The following is a 17232-nucleotide window of genomic DNA, read 5'->3' on the forward strand; positions in this document are numbered from 1 at the left end:
GAACACGCGGGTGTTGAAGAACCCGCAGATTGATACATTTACCCCCAGGTCTAATTAGCAGGACAGACTCATTAGACACTTAATGTGTAGTCAGGACTAGCCAAATTTGTCCAAAATCTAGGAACAAGCTCTGAAAGTTATAAGTCACTCTGCCATATTTAATGAAAAATATAATATGCAAAGCCAGGGATACAAAGCTAGACCAAATCTATTGGTAAGTATAGTATGCAAGGCCATATCTGTATATAGTTTGAGCCATATCTGGTGCCATATAATCTCATCATCATCACCATTTATTTATACAGCGCCACTAATTCCGCAGCGCTGTACAGAGAACTCACTCACATCAGTCCCTGCCCCATTGGAGCTTACAGTCTAAATTCCCTAACACACACACAGACAGAGACAGTCAGGGAGACACAGACAGACATACACGCAGACTAGGGTCAATTTGTTAGTAGCCAATTAACCTACCCGTATGTTTTTTGGAGTGTGGGAGGAACCCTGAGCACCCAGAGGAAACCCACGCAAGCACGGAAAGAACATACAAACTCCTCACAGATAAGGCCATGGTTGGGAATCATGACCCCATTGCTTTAAGGCAAAAGTGCTAACCACTTGTTGGCTCGCTGGGACTTTGCAGAAATCAGGAGGTACCATGACAACTGAACCATCAGCAGTGAATTCCAATGGCAGAGAGCTTCAGACTTGTATGGATAGCCAGTACAGCAGTAGAGAGATCAGAAGTAAGGATAAGCAAGCTGGCACCAAAGGATCAGAGACTGGAACCAGGAGTCAGTGTAATTCTGGATCAAAGTCAGGAAGCACAAAAACCACAAAAGAAGTCATGTTAAATACCCTATCAATTATAGTGAAACACCAACAACTGAAACAAAATGGAATTAAGTATTAATTTGTACTTACCAACTCTATTGAAAAGACTGCTTTGTCCTTCAGAGTCCCATTAGGCCAACAGCTTGCAAGTTTCCTGTCCTCAACAAAGCCCAGCAGACAATCAGATTGCAGCACAGGAAAAGAACCCAAATCAGAAAATTGACTGATAGCTATCCAAATCCAGGATGTCAAAAACATTTTGACTGCTGGAGGTGAAGGGGAGCCAGGTACCTGAACTACAGTGATTTGTCTGCCCAAATTCCCTATTGCATCCCTCTAGCTGCAGAACAATTTACTTTTTCCAATTGAACAGAGTTCTGCTAAATGCATCCAATAAGTATAAAAGCTTGTGTATTCTTTCTGTGTGCTTTCAGAGCAAGACTTTATTTTCTGAATTAAATCCCGCAAGTGCCCTCCTCCACAACCTTTACTATAAACTGCATTGAATATAGAGGCATGTATGTAAGAGGTCTATATATGGAGATTATACATTCTTCTTGTTTGGTTTCATAGTTATCTTTGTTACTACAGTTGTACAGTCTGTACTCTAGCTTAGATTTGTCACTGTCACACCTGTCTGCCAACAAGGTACATAATAGAGTTTCTGTTTTATCTTAGTAGATGCCATTTTAAGAAAAGCAATCCTTGTTTTACCATAATAAATGTATATGTTGCTGCTATATTAGTCAAAAACCATAAGTATCTCTTTAGCATGTTGATTAGTTGTGTCAGCTGATGCCAAGAGTCAGCAACATTTCTTTAGCCCCTGCTATCTTCAGTAATACAATCTTTGTCATCGATATTCAATATATCCAAATGATTTTCTTATGTACAAGTGTCAGGAGTGATTTTGTGTGGGTAAAGCAGGTTGACAGTACCAGTTTACAAAATTGCTGAAAAGACATTAAATACTGATAAATCATTAAGTATTACCAGGGTCCCCTTTTATGTATTTTTTTTTACCCTTGATCAATAAACAGTTATGGATGTATAAGCCCTCCTAGTGCCTAAGCACTGTTTGCACATAGCAGTCAGGCCAGAAAATGCCACATGGTGGAAGACCCCTGGAATCCACAGCATGTGAGCCTATTGACAAAATGTGAGTCACCTATACTCCATGACAAGATGTTTAACATGATTGGTATTGAGATCAATCATGTCTGGCTTGTCATGATCTGCCTCTGTTTGCAGCAGCATCTCCCCTGTGGATGCTGCCTTTTCTTCTGCAGATCCTGCCTGCTAAGTGAAAATGATGGATGCAGGCAAATCCTGCCTACTTCCATCATTTCATAAGGATCCTAATCACCTGTGGCTGGCCTTTAAGAGACTGCCTTTCCCTGCAACCTGTGCCAGTTCATCAATTGTCTTTGCTATTGCTGGCTGCTCAGTTTAACTCTTGTGCTCTGATGTGGACTCCTGGTAATTACTCCTGCTTGTCCCTCTGATTTGCACCTCATCTTATGACCCAGACCCAACTTCCTTTTGACTTCACTCTTGCTCTTTCCCTGACATCGTTTTGGACCTTCTGGCTTGTCTGACCCTCCTTTGTCTGATTCTCCTGTCAGTACTCTAGAGCATCACAAGGTTGCCAGCTTACCCTGGACATCCAGTCACTCTGTGTCTGTAGCTCATCACACCTGCCTGTCTGCAGCTCACAAGCATTCCTGCCTAACCTGGACATTCGGACTCTCTGTGCCTGCAAACTATTGCTACTACCTAGTAAGCCAGACTCTTTGTGCCTTCACTTCACCTATATTATCTCCAGCTTCTCTGCTTATTTGGCAAATCAGACATCCAACATCTACAGTCCACAGTATAACTTGGAATACCACAGTCTCCAGCTTCCTAGCCTAACATGTTTTCTCTGTCTAATCCATACCTGCGATTAAACTGTTGAGCCAGGTATCCAGTACTCCTGTCCTTAGCTATCTGGGTATCCTGTTTTCACTATTTCTATGGACTTGCGTTATTTACCTTATCATTTACTGCATCTCAGCTTTTACTTGTATGACCAGAGTTAAAAATAAACCACTTCATTCCATTTCACATTACTCTCCATAGTGGTTCATACTAGGAATCCTGACATGACTGGGGCTTGCGCCAAGTTTCTGTGGTGTGTGACAGTCCCCATAATATAATTACATATAACTATTTCCCTCTTGATATAATGATACATTTATATTGGTATCTTAATATATTAAAATATTAATTTGCCCTCCTTAATATAATTATAAACTAGCATTGCCCCTCTAATCATTAATGTTTGGCCCATAATTAATATGTGGCTCCTCTTATGTTCTGAATTGAAAAATAGCTGAGCCGTTTCAAAACCTGTGTTATCATGGGCTTTAGTAAATCTCAGGTTTATTAAAACCACACATAAAACAGCCAAAAAATGGCACTTTAGTAATTTTCCCATTAATGTGTCACTATCACCTAACAACCTTTGAAGTACTGTATGTGTATATAATGTGAATTACTGATTTGTGAAATGTCAGTGAATTGTTTAAAGATATAATTTAATAACAGATTACAGGCCTGATTCATCAAGGCACATATCTTCCAATTTTGAGCGTATCGTATGCAAAATCATTATGCGCATGCTCAGAACAAGGATAAACGTCCATGAACGAAGCCCTGTCCGCTCCGTGCTCGAATACAAAGGGCATTCACTTCAGCCTATGATTTTGAGGAGTGAACGGAGCAGGGAAGGTGGTGTTTTGCTGTAGTCAGTTTACAATAGGAACATGCTAAACTCAAGCACATCCGAATCTCAAAGTTACTGGTTTTTCTGCCGTATCTCTTGCTCCAGCTACAGGGCTAGTCTAAGTCCTGATCAGTAGTGATGACAGTCTCATATGTATACTAGAACATGTGTTTGCAATCATGAGCAACTGTACAAACATATTTGTAGACAATAACAACATCCTAATAAATGTTCCATGGGGGCATTTTTTTATTTTTTTTAATATTTTTTTTAACTGTTTTATCATTAATGCCTTTATTATTAACAGATGACATTAATTCCCCAAAATTTTTTCCAGTGCGTTCTTTTGCGAATTTACAATCCACATAGGAATTGGACACATCCTGCAGCATCTTGTGTGGTACAGCACAGCTGACCTACCACTGATTTTAGCAGCACACGTATCTTGAGATCTGTGTCTTGATGAATTTGGGAGTGTGCACAGGCTAAATACGTGCATATAATACTGAACGCAGTTTGCGCTCAGAATGCGCGCCTTGATGAATCAGGAGTGAAATGTTCATATAACTCTTCCTGTTAAGAATTGTCCTATTTCTTTGAAACTGTATTTGTTTAGTGCTTATACTTGCTTAGAGCGTTTTCTCACTGTTTTTCAATGTTCTTATCAGAGCTATATTCCTAGAATATATACTGTTTGTGTTTATCAATATGGTGATGTGTTCACTCATTTACAGTATCACTAAGCATTGATATTATTCCTCTGTGGAATTGCAGATCAGGACCACGGCCAGCAACCATATCACATATTAATCAGGCTGAGACAATCTTACAACAAAGGGACAACACCTCTCACTATATAACATGTTCCTATTAAAGTATTAAGGCAAATTCCTCTTTACTAATTGCTAGTACTGGAGTTACCGATGCCATTAAAATATTTTATTTTGTGGTATATTACATTTATAGAACATACATTTAAACTATTGGCAGTGTAATGGGAAGAAATGGGAGAAAAGAATATTAAACTATTTTTTTAATAAAATATGTTAGTTACAATACAAAAATAGGATAATTAACAATAATCAGTAAAAAATATATTAATGTACAACTGCAGCTGTGGCATGTGTATGATGTCATTGCACCTTCTTTCACATATGTTTTAACAGTGTATTTTGTAGGTTCACAAAAGAGGGAGACTGATACAGTGAAACAAAAGCAGGATTACATTTAATGCATTGGTTTGAGAGGAGCCATTGAAAAATATTGTAGTGAGGAGGAACTGAACATGACTTCATTAACATATATGCAGGGAGTAGTAACACACGTGCACATTTGCGTAACTTTTTTAGTGACACTTTACAGACTTTCGCTAAGAATGAAAACGCAGGTTGGTTCATCTCCCAAGTTTTCTACTGCTCTAACCTCTGCACAAATAGAACAAAGGAGCAAAGTCTGGACAAGTCACAGCCTTTTTTTCTGTTTGTCCCTTGCAGATCTATGAATTGACATGAGGCTGTCAAAATGGATATAACAATTATAATCACTTATACTCACTACTATGACAATGTGTTTACTATGCTGCAAGCTTGTGTTAACTATACCACCCTTACACACCAACCAATTAAGTTTTGACTATAACTTATTCTATTATTATCATAGTTTTTATCTGAGTGTTGGCTTAAATAGTTTGAGGCAGCATTTCTTGCTGATGGTTTTCCTAAAAGACCCGTCTTTTACATATAAACACATACATGTATCAGTAACCCTCCTTTCCTGCAGACTATATTTGACTTTTCTACACATATGTAATAATTAGAATTTTCTTATGGGCAAACAGTTTGTAGAAATGTTATCTGATTTCACCTGGTTAACAGGCCTGTTTCTAATACATTAAAGTAGCAATACCACATATAAACTTTGTTTTTCTTTGATTATTATTATTATTATTATTATTATTATTTGTTTATAAGGCGCCACAAAGGGTCTGCAGCGCCGTACATGACATATACAGAATGCAGTGATCCATAACATCCAACATGATACATGAAGAACAACATACAAAGACCAGACACACTGAATGAATAAAAATACAGGTAACATGGTAATGCAGATAGCAAGTTAAATACCTCTTAAGCATGCATCTGTCAATATTCTTACCTGTTTTTCTACAAATCATTATCTCTTTTTCAAAATCTCTCTAGAAGTTGCAAAACATGGCTGCCGGTTTCTCAGACAGAGGATCACGTCACTTAGCATGTCATGTGATGGCAAAGGGTAGAGGAAGAAGAGGAGTATTTTACAGAACACAGAGCAGACAGAGCTTAGTGGGGCATTTCACTAGATGATATGCCATATGACTTGGTTGCCATGGTAGTACATTGTACAGAATTATAAATCATTAACAACCTGAATTCACAAACCAATAAAATGCTATAAATGCCAATGTTCTTCTTGTAGCCTACCACAGTGATTTATGCTGCTTTAAAAAAACACAATTTTGATGGTATTGTGGTTTTAATTGTAAATGTAGGAAAGTGCCTTTATGGCATGCATCACTATGGGGGAAGCAACAAATAATCACCAAATGTGGAAACGAAATACATTGGAGGGGAGTTATCAAAAGGCAGCCAGCAAAGCTCATCATCACTTACATTAGGTAATTTAGCCCCAAATCCAGAAAAAACTCTTTATGCAGAATATCCTAAATTCCAAGCATTGATTATAACAGGTTATACAGAGGATAGGATTTTAACTATTGTTATCTTATTGTCCACATATTCAGCTTTTGGTCACTGTGAGATAGAGGAAGTGGACTTGGATCATGAAGCAATATGGGACCCATGTCTCTAATATCTATGGAATTCTAACATATTTTACTTGCATCAGACCTGCTTAAGGGGACCACTTAGGATTGGGACCCATCTCAGGATCCTCTATAAATTCTAATAGCCAGTCTGTGCCTGAACAGCACCGATTATATTTTAGTTTTTAATATTATAAGATTAATATGCACTATTTACTGATCAAGGAAATAATGCACATAGGACTATAAAGAGGTACAGCTAAATGGCTACAATATTTATGTTTAAAAAATACTTTGTGAAAGGACAAGGTGACATCTCTCTGGATGTTTTATTTTTGCACAAAAGTATTTTACGATTTTATTATTGAAATAAATATCCCAACTCAGGGTAGCTCAAGCTGTTAGCTGTGCAGCTTTTATCATTAAGAGTAATCGTGGGATAACATTGTCTATAGCCTCACCCAAGATAACGAGTAAATGAATCAAGAGATAGCACAAAATAAATTTGGCCCCACCCCATGACATAATGACGCAATTTTACAGTGGGGGGTCAGGGCAAATTGCTGCGATTCTCAGGGATTAATTTAACAGTGACTCTTGCACCTTATAAGTGTACAGGACATGCCCTGGTTTTTATATTACTTTGATATTCTATAACACCAATGGAGAATGTGTAAATAAGAAAGAAGTTACACAAAGCATTTCCCTTAAAGCGGAGAGTGAAAGAGCTAAATTGCTTGAGAAAAATGCTGACTACAAGTTATCATATGCACTCCATAAAACACTTATTTTTATATTGAAGGCTACAATCAGATTGTTGTTATCTTATCCTCCTTGTTTAAAGATATGGATTATATTATTTTACTTTCCGTTGTTTTACTGCCATCTTGTGGTAAATGTGGAAAATACATGTCAGGGGTTTTTTAAAGAGAGCCTGCCACTTTTTAGATAAATCGATTTTTACACATTGCACTATGTATGATCCCTCTGCCCAGAAGTGATCACAAATAATACCCTGACCCAGCTTGAGAGCATTATATTTGGTCCTAGGCAGCTTTCTGCACACAGTTCCTTTGCATCATCGCCACTTGTGATGCAGAGGAGTAAGGTGTATCGATGAAGTAGTCCGGAAGTGGACACTACTCAAGCTGGCTCATGGTATTTGCATATGTTGTTGGGGGTCTCTTTTACGCTATCTCCTGGGTAGATGGAAGTATGGACAATCTCCAGTAGTCACTCGATTACAAAGCGCATGAAGCACTTTGGATAAAACACAAACCTGGTATGCCTGATTATATCAATCAATGCATGACGGATAAGCACAGAAGGACAACAGACAGATAAGAGCAAGCATATACAGAGAGCATATACAAGCCAATAAATGAAGGTTATATGAAGGTGGAGAAGCTTCAAAGTTTTTCCCCACCCATGAGACCTTCTACTGCTCCACCTCTATGACATGATGCTGAAGGTCATTCCATGTGCCCAGTGAGATGTCCAAGAAATTCTCCTTTAGTTGCTGCACCTGCTGGAAATATTGCCTGGCAGAATTCACATATCTGAGAGCTGAGACCAACATCCGAGTTGATATCCACACTATGACCAAGCTGGCATTCTTCTGACAGACAACCCAGGCTCCATGTAGGCTGAAGGAAACAGCAAGATTCACATAAATGTTTGAGAAGACAAACTAACTTAATCATGACAAAAATTATATCACAAGAAATGTTTCATTAAAATATCTGTTCCTAAATTGAAGGAGAATCAACCATGACTATCAGACTCCTGCATTTTATTAGGCTGCTATGTAGTAGAACAATTCCAGTTACAGACTAAATTTTTTGCAGGATTGAAAAAGAAATCTAAATATTTAAAAGAAAGATTTCATAATAAAATTTAAAATGCGATTTTATTTCTATTGCAATAAACAGCACGATTAAATTATATTTCATTTTACACAATATATTACAAACAAATATTATGTTAATGTCTTTTTAGACTTCCTTCCACTAGATAATAAACAGCTGCTATTGAGATTTTAATCAATTTGTAGTCTTATTTTATTTATTTGCCCTCCTCCAAATCTTTGTATGTAAAATGTTATATCTGATGAGTCCTCAATAATAGTGGTAGAGGGATCTCCACATTCTTTAGCAGCTGCTGAGACAGACAAAAGTGCAAATGTGACAATTATTTGAAGCAGATTTTGTAACAATAATGTAATCAAAGGAAGATGCATCCAGGGATTTTAGCCATCTATTCAGAAAACAGCTGATAACAGAGAACACTTTTTCACTGCCCTACAAATTGCAATAGATTGGTCTACATGAGAAATGTATGAACACAATAACAAGCTATGTAGACTTTTATTTCCGCCCACTCCTGTTCATTACTAACACATGTTTATGATAATAACACACATGCATTTCTCATAATGAAAGGTCATTTCCATTTTTACCTCTTGACTTTCTTTCATTTTTGTATAGCGTGCACATATCACATGTAAAACGCCATGTTAGAGAACACTTGTAATCATTAGCAATGTATCCTGAATTTCAACAGCTTAATGACAGTTATGTATTAATCAACAAGAATATAGTTGTTATGCAGTATGTCACATTTGTGCTGAAGGCTGGTATGCAGACAGTAAAGGTCATTTATGAAAGTGCTAAAGCACAAATGTTATTTTGTGATGTCACACTCTAATTTTTGAACAAATGACATTTTTCATGGTTAAGAGAATATAGTTATAGCCTAGTATGGCGGCATCTGCTGGCAAGCTAATGTTTGCATCTTAAAGTGGGCGGGCTCCTTGCTGAGTGCAGACTAGATGCATGAATGTGTTAAGAATCCATATGTAGGAACGAGTATTTGAATTAGTTCAAGCAGTGAAGTGTACTTAGGTGTGTATTCCCTGCAATATGAGAAGCTGATCATTTTACTCCCAGCAAAATTACTTTTGCATGTACTTAGGAGATCATGGTAATCGGGAGTTCTCCTATACATTGAATGGGATGCCTTTTGCCCCTGAATTTCTAGGTGAACTTCAATCACTGTCATAAAAACTATGAAAAACACACACTAATAACAGATGTAATAAGGGCAGTACAAAGATCCACCCATGACCAGTTTAAGACATACATGACACTAAGTCAAATACTACTTTTGGAGATCAACAGAAAAGTTAGAGAGAATGAAATACCCTCTTCCTACACTGGAAGCAGGCCGTGATCTTTTTACTGTTGCCACCATACACATTTCCAGGTGGACCTGAAGTCTCACAAAAGTAGGTCAGAGATTTTTTGGAGCAGCTAAAAAAAATATGAAATGTGGGTGTACACCTATGAAGGCTCTCGGTCAGTGAAGGGCACCGGGTGGCCTTAATCTGTGGACCCCCAGACAGCTGCTCCCAATCTTATTCTCTACTTTGTTAAATCAGAGAATAAGGCAAATCGGAGGAGGTTGACTTGCACGTCACATGGTCTCCTCAGGTGACACAAGGAGGTAACGCTACCTAACGCAGGAGGAGGGAGTGCAGTGTGCTCTCCCTCCTTCCTCTGTGCGTCCCTCCCAGAACACCACTTTGCAATTCACTGCTCTAGGTGGATAATTAGGTGCATTTTCACGAACAGAAATAGTCTGTACTTTTGCATTTTCACAAATAACCTTTATTGTCTTGCATTAAGGTGGAACCTGGTCCAAATGGTTTCTGGCAAATAACAGAATTGAAAGAATCTCTGTAAAGAGCCAATGAAAGAGATAGAAATTGAGACCAAACAGTTCAATGTTGACAGAAGAAGGACAAGGAAACAAGAAGAAGGTCAGGGCAGACCACAAACAAAGGTAGCCAACATGGTAACTACCAGGGTAGTTAAGATCCAGCCATCTATAGAAGACAAAAGAAAATACCAGGAATTGTACACTCAGGAACAATGAAGACATCCAAACACATTAATAAATTTAGCTTGTATCCAAAATCTGTGTGATGTGGGACTTAGCTGTCTGTGTTGGAATGGGAAGGACATATTGGACCTTAATACTTTCCTGAAAGCTGCAGTGTAAAGCTAGGGTAATGCACATTATGATATACGTAGTCTAAACCTGTAAACTATATGTATCCACATTTATATATATGGTAGCTTATTTCTAACACACCTAAAGTAATGTGTAATCTTTGCATTGATTTTAGGTTCAGGAAATCACTTATCTAGTTTATGTAGTTTGTGGATAGTGTGAGAGTTATACACACAATAGTTCATATTCATGTCCACTTATCCCTCTCTAAAACATGGTACCAGCTCATACAAAGAGGATCACTGACATTAAGCTGCATTTTGACCCTTGAGGCACTCCATTTGTTAATCCTGTCACAGATGTCATGGTTTGACCCATATGTTAGTGCTGGATAAAATACTATATGACATGTGCTTAACTGAAGTCAACACATTCAATACAAAGGCTCTGTATAGATAACTGTATTCTAGCAAACCAAAGAATATTGTGAAATGTATGATTTCACTCATTCACACTGCTTCATTTAAGCTGTACTTGGCTTTTCAAGTTTTTCTTCAGTGAGAATCCTTTTTAAAAAAAACAAGCTATGCATGTACATAGATGATGTGTTATTTCTTGTAAGGTAAACCAAAATGTTACAAATCTGGGTGTTAAGCACATTATTTTCCATATGGAATTTCCTAGGCAGTAATCCAAAATCAGACTCGTGTTATTGCTGATTACATATTAGGATTTTTTTTTTACCATTTTAATATCACACATGTAACTTAAAGATAACTCTACTTGTTACTTCATGAATATAATTAGTGTTTACATGGTATTTGCAATACTGCAGTGTACTTTATTTAAACTTCCAAAGTATACAACATTTTACATCATCAGTATACACAGTGGTCAGAGCAGTGGACAATATCAGCACAATGGCTAAGCAGCTAAATTTAACTTCTGAAGAATCGATATGAAATCCTATTGAATCCATTAGTCATGAAAACTGCCACCATTATTGTCCTTTGTAAAGTATACATTTATATTGCAATGCATTATTGTCAAAAGAGTCTTAGATCAGCAAAAAAAGATAATAATACAGATCTGCTTGTGTAAAGCTCATGTGTGCCCATTTTTTTCCAGGACAGCCTGCTTTTCCCTATTACTAGAAATCAAGTTCTTATTTGCCCACACGTTTGATTCCTGTTGCAACTAATTTAGTAAGATGTTACTATTAACATAGAATTGGTGCCACAGTGTTCCACAGTAGAGAAAACAGGACATACATCAAAAAGGAACATACTACGTATACAAAGTAAATGCAAACATGAAAACAAAGAGTATTGGGGGACCTGCTCATAGAGAGCTTACATTTTAAGTGGAAGAGGACACAACTGAAACAAGGAGCGAGTGTGGCTCACAGTGGAGATTGGGACAGTTGTGAAGATTCATTAGTGTGAGTTATCAGGGATAAGGTAAGCTTTAAAAATGAGATGAGTTTTCAGAGGGCATCTAAAGACTGGGAAAGTGTGATTGGGCATGGTAGGGAATTCCGTAAGTGGGGAGCAGCACGGCAGAAGTCTCTTAGGCGGGAGTGACAGGTGGTTATCAGACATAAGACAAGGTGCAAGTCAGAGGTAGATCTAAGATCTACATCAGTGTTGGGAATGCCAGATAACAGGAGGTTGCAGTAGTCAAGATGGGAGATGATGAGAGAATAGATAAGAGTTGTGGTAGCATGTTGGGTAAGAAAGGGGCATATTTTGGCTATGTTTTTAAGGTGGAGTTGTCAGGACTAAGATAGAGTCTGGATGTAAGGAATAAAGCAAAGGTCGGATTCAACTTTGACACCAAGGTAACGAGCTTGGGAGACTGAGGAAATTGTGGTGTTATCGACAGTGAGGGATATTTGCGGTGATGTGGTGACTCTGGGAGGATGGAAGTTGATAAGTTCTGTTTTGGACATGTTGAGTTTTAGGTAGTGTTGGGATATCCATGAAGAGATAGCAGAAAGAAGGTCAATGGAGTCAAGGGGTGTGTAGGAAAAGATGGTGATCAACAGTGTCAAAAGCAGCAGAGAGGTCCAGGAGAATGAGTATGGAGAAATAACCCATATACTTTGCAGGAGGTAGATCATTGAACACTTTTGTGAGTGCAGTTTCAGTGGAATGTTAGGGGCAGAAGCATAATTGCAGGGAGTCAAGAATGGATTGAGAGGAGATAGGTGAGACAAGCATTTGTTTCAAGGCTCAAGTAGTTTAGAGGCAAAAGGGAAGAGACATAAGGAGGTAGTTGGAGAGAGAGGCCTGATAGAGAGATGCTTTCTATACAATTGGTGAGATGAGCGCATGTTTATAGGATAAGTGGTGACAGATTCCTGTAACTGATTTACTTAATTTGAAAGTATCAGAAATTTGAAAATGAGAAAATATGGGGTTACAATTATAGTCTAAACAGATCATAGTATTATGTGAGCCTTAAGTATATTTCACACAATGTTACATGTTCATAATACCATAAATATATAATGTAATTATACTGTAATATAATTCTATAATATATGTAATTATATTATATAATATAATTACATTAAATCTAGGAACTAGCACAATTCTTGCAATTATCATCTGTCTGGACAGACAGAGCACAATCCCATCTCCAACTGCACAGGCACCAGGATCTAGCACACTGCCTGTTGCCCAGCACCAGGAACTAGCACACTGCCTGTTGCCCAGCACCAGGAACTAGCACACTGCCTGTTCCCCAGCCCTAGAAACTAGGACTGTGCCTATAATCATCAATTGACCAGGGCCACAAAACCTGTAATCGCTAATGCTCGTTGTCAGGAACTAGCTCTATACTTGTATTCACCAACTGCTTGGAGCCAGGAACTAGCACATTGGCTGTAGTCACCAACTGCTCAAAGCCATAAACTAGTGTTGTGCCTTTAATTCCTGACTACCTAGAGCCAGGAACAAGCACTGTACCTGTACCCATGAACATGTATACCCCACTAATAGCTATAATTGTTATTCCACTTTCTTATATATCAAGTGTTCCACACACCTCTGTTTGGAAGCTCATTTGGTTAGAGCCATCTTTACCTTCCGTTTTATATCATTGAATGCTATTTGTATGTATCATGATTTCCTCTATGTACAGCACTGCATACTATGTTGACTCTTTATAAATTATAAGATAATAATAATAATAATAATAATAATAGCTTCAATCTGCATCAAATAGCTAGAACACATGTTACAGGGCATATCTGGAAGTCCCAAGGGCAAATAATATAAATAAAACCATAGCTGTCCATGTCTATTAATTTGGATACATCATTATTTAATTTAGTTGTGAAAGGGATGTGCAGTAAAGATGAGCAGTTTCAGCAGAATGATCCGCTTGCTAACTCCAATGTCTAATCTCAGGCCAATAACACTTGTTAAATATGATTTTTTGTTAAGGCCTCATACGGCCTTTGTTCAGTCATTTATTGTAACTTGCATAGAAATATTATTTGCTAAAAGATATTATTCATTTTTCTGCTGATTTGCAGTTTTACAAGATGTAAGCCATGGCCTTGAGGTTAAGCTGACATAGAGAACACCTGAAGAATGTATCAAGATATGAGAACAATAAGTAGCTTCATGTTCAGCTGGTAGTATGGGAGCTGTGCCCTTGATGTTGGACATAGCATACAGGAGATAAACTTCCAGCTCCCCTTGAGATAAGAATAATAGTCTCATCTGTCCTTAGAATGGGGAGAAAATAAACACCTCAAGAATACGTGAGAAAGTTAATCAGTAGCGATTCTCATAGACTAATGGTATAGACTATGCTAATGACGTAGGATTCATTTATTCAGGAGGCTATAAAAACTTGTATCTTTGTATCAATAAATCAGAGAATATTCCTTGTATACAGAACTTGGTCTGTGTCAATTCTCTCCAGCTGATTGAAGCGCTTCCAGATATACTTGACACCACAGACAAACTTAGATCAGAATTTTAGATCTTATAACTTGGAGGTCGCCATTGAGATTCACTGCCAGCAGGCTACAAGACGGACAACGGAGGTTTCCCAGCACATTGAACCCCAACATCCGAGGTCAGTAGATTTCTACTCATTAGTCTTCCTAGTCTGGGTCACCTCATGTCTGTCTGAGGCACCTGACACGCGAATTTGTGAGTCTCAAGTATCATCTGATTAATATAATACAGTACTAACCCAATTTGTTTACTGTAATTGTATTGTTGATTAGATTTTTGAAAGATGAGTGACTTGTGAGTGCATGTATTTTTGCCTATTGTATGATGTATAAAGGATAAAAAGTCACATAAGACATTGATCAAAGAAGCATGTAATGGAATAGAGGGATTTAGAGAGTTACTGTTTTGAATATTGAGTGAACATTTTAGACACCATCCCCAGAGATATATCAAAGATTCTGTAATTTGCCCAAAGTGTAGAAGAATTCCAAAGACCTTTGTCCCAGATCCTGTCAAAGAAGCTATTTAGCACGGACATCCAGTACAAGGAGTCCACAGAACGGGACGTCCACTGGAAGGACAGCCCACAGAAACTAGATAAGAGTCCCGATTTGGACTCAACAGAATACTGTCAATATGGGAAATATAGATAGTAAACAGATATATGACAACAGCTACCTCATAGATATGATGCCCAAAGATTTAAGAGAAATAGGGGAGTAGAAGGTCTGCAGGGAATTTTTCGATAAAGGGGGGATAGCCAAATAAGGAATTGATATGTGTGGATGAAGAAACAAATGGTATTGCAAGTGGTAATGTGACAAGAACAAAGGGGTATTCAGAGCAAACCCCAAGAGATCATTTGAGGTGGCACAGAAGAGTTAAGAGATCTGGAAAGTCGCAATATATGTGGATATGCTAAATGCATCAGAAGCTGAATGATGAATCAACTCTTCAAAAACTGATACAAATTATATAATGACTAAAATAATGAATCAAGTAGATTGTATATTATAAATGTATGTTTGATGCTGCGCAGCTGAATGAGTGAAATGTGCCCCTCCCTTATTCTGTGTAAAAGATTTCAGTGTGTTGAGATAAGAAGCACTCTGTTTATTGCTATCTGACAATGTATGTAAAATTGATAAAATATGTCGAGTGCTGAGTGATAATAACATGTTGAAGCTAATTTGTATTTAGTCTAATGATGGGACTTGTAGTTCCACAGCAGTAGACTGGAAGATATCAGCTAATTTTTCTCTCTGTGTATGCTCCGTCTTACTGTGTGTGAGGGTGATCCGTGATAAGTTCACGCTGCTTGTTCTCTGTCTAAGTGCTCTGTAAGGGAGATGTGTGATTTAGTTTAAATCACAATGTTTGTATGTCTTGTCCGTTTTAAAAGATACGTTTCAAGGTTGAAAATGTTGTACATTTGTAAATAATGTAGATAAGTCAGAAGAACACAGTGACTTTCAGCTGGCTGAGGTCCAACAAGCTGTTTCTGTATTTGAACAAAATAATTATGTTTCTGAAGTTGAGAAAAATAGCTTTCTCTTTAATGAAGTTGAGAATAGTGGGAGTGAGCTTTTACATGCAGATATATTAAAAGCTGTTTTTATCTATGTGAAAATGGTGCTGATAAATATTCTCAGAAATCAGGAGGGTTTGTTATGCCCATGAAGAAATGTTACAAGATAAAATGTCATCTGTGAGCAAGAATTGTGAATATATTTATTTTTACTTTCAACCTGGAAATCACAGAATCTGGAAATACATGTGAATATTTGGTCACAGGAGATTTTGTTGAGAAAATGTTGAGTGATTTGCATACACAATGTGAGGTGTCTAACGAGAGTACTCAGATTTATGAGACTAGCAGTGTTGCTTTTAAAATGGCTGAATGCTTAGAATGTTCTCCAGGGGCTGTTGGTGATGAATGATTGTTTCTTCCTGGATTTCAATGCAGTCATTCAAGGGGGCTGTACTAGGTGATGATGAGAAAGGAGTGACTTTGACATACTTTGTGATATTAGGGACTGCCCCTTTGAGGAAATCATTTTTTCATGGAATGGAACGCATAGTGTCTTATTAGCAGCTGTTCACTGCACAAAAATGTTTACTGGTTACCTGATAACGGTGTGCACGCATGTTACAGTTACAGTAATTCCTAGTGAATAAATGTTAATCTCTATGCAAAAGTTTTTGTTTTTTCTTCACAGAAGGTCCAGCTAAAGACCCTTTAGGCAATCCAGATTGCATTGATCCAACTTCCAATGAATAGAAGTTTGCAATATGTTTTGGTCTACAGCCACGACAAACCTAAGTATAAACTAATGAAGGATTTAAATAATGTAGACTCTGCTGAGTAATGATTACCTTGTTTTGGAAAGAGATATTAGAGTTTATGTGCTATTCGCATAGCAAATGCATGAACTAGATGGTTTTTCTATATGTGCAGAAAGCAAAAGGTTTTTATTTGTATCCTCATTACAGTTTTGAGTGAATCAGTGTTGTAAAGACATTTACTGCCCTTATTTACTGTGCTATAATCGTCATATACTCTAAATAATTCTTTGTATCGTGGGTATGGTAATGCATTGATGAGAATTCAATATTTGTACAGAAATGAAAAAGATTTAAGACTTTAAGAGCTATTATCTGGGCTCCAGCATTATCATTTCTGGGTGATAGCAAGTCATTTACACTCTCCTCTGACCAATTTTAAGCTGAAGTAACTTCAGCACCAGCACTGGCTTTGCCAGATTATGACAAGCCTTTCATGTTATTTTATCGTGAAGTCAGTGCACATGTACAAGGGGTACTGACACAAATACATG

The 17232-nt window shown here is 37.6% G+C and overlaps 1 protein-coding gene across 1 annotated transcript in view; it reads right to left on the reverse strand.

Annotated features, from left to right (window-relative positions):
* Positions 1-4646: 4646 nt before the first annotated feature.
* Positions 4647-17232, reverse strand: part of LOC142141145 (TRAF family member-associated NF-kappa-B activator-like) — a 31717-nt gene continuing 19131 nt past the window's right edge. The window contains exon 4 of the mRNA XM_075199298.1: positions 4647-8050. Coding sequence (XP_075055399.1) covers positions 7877-8050 — 174 coding nt within the window. The 3' untranslated portion in view covers positions 4647-7876. The remainder of the gene's footprint in view (positions 8051-17232) is intronic.

The sequence above is a fragment of the Mixophyes fleayi genome, chromosome 2 (assembly GCF_038048845.1).
Source record: "Mixophyes fleayi isolate aMixFle1 chromosome 2, aMixFle1.hap1, whole genome shotgun sequence".
NCBI lineage: Eukaryota > Metazoa > Chordata > Amphibia > Anura > Limnodynastidae > Mixophyes > Mixophyes fleayi.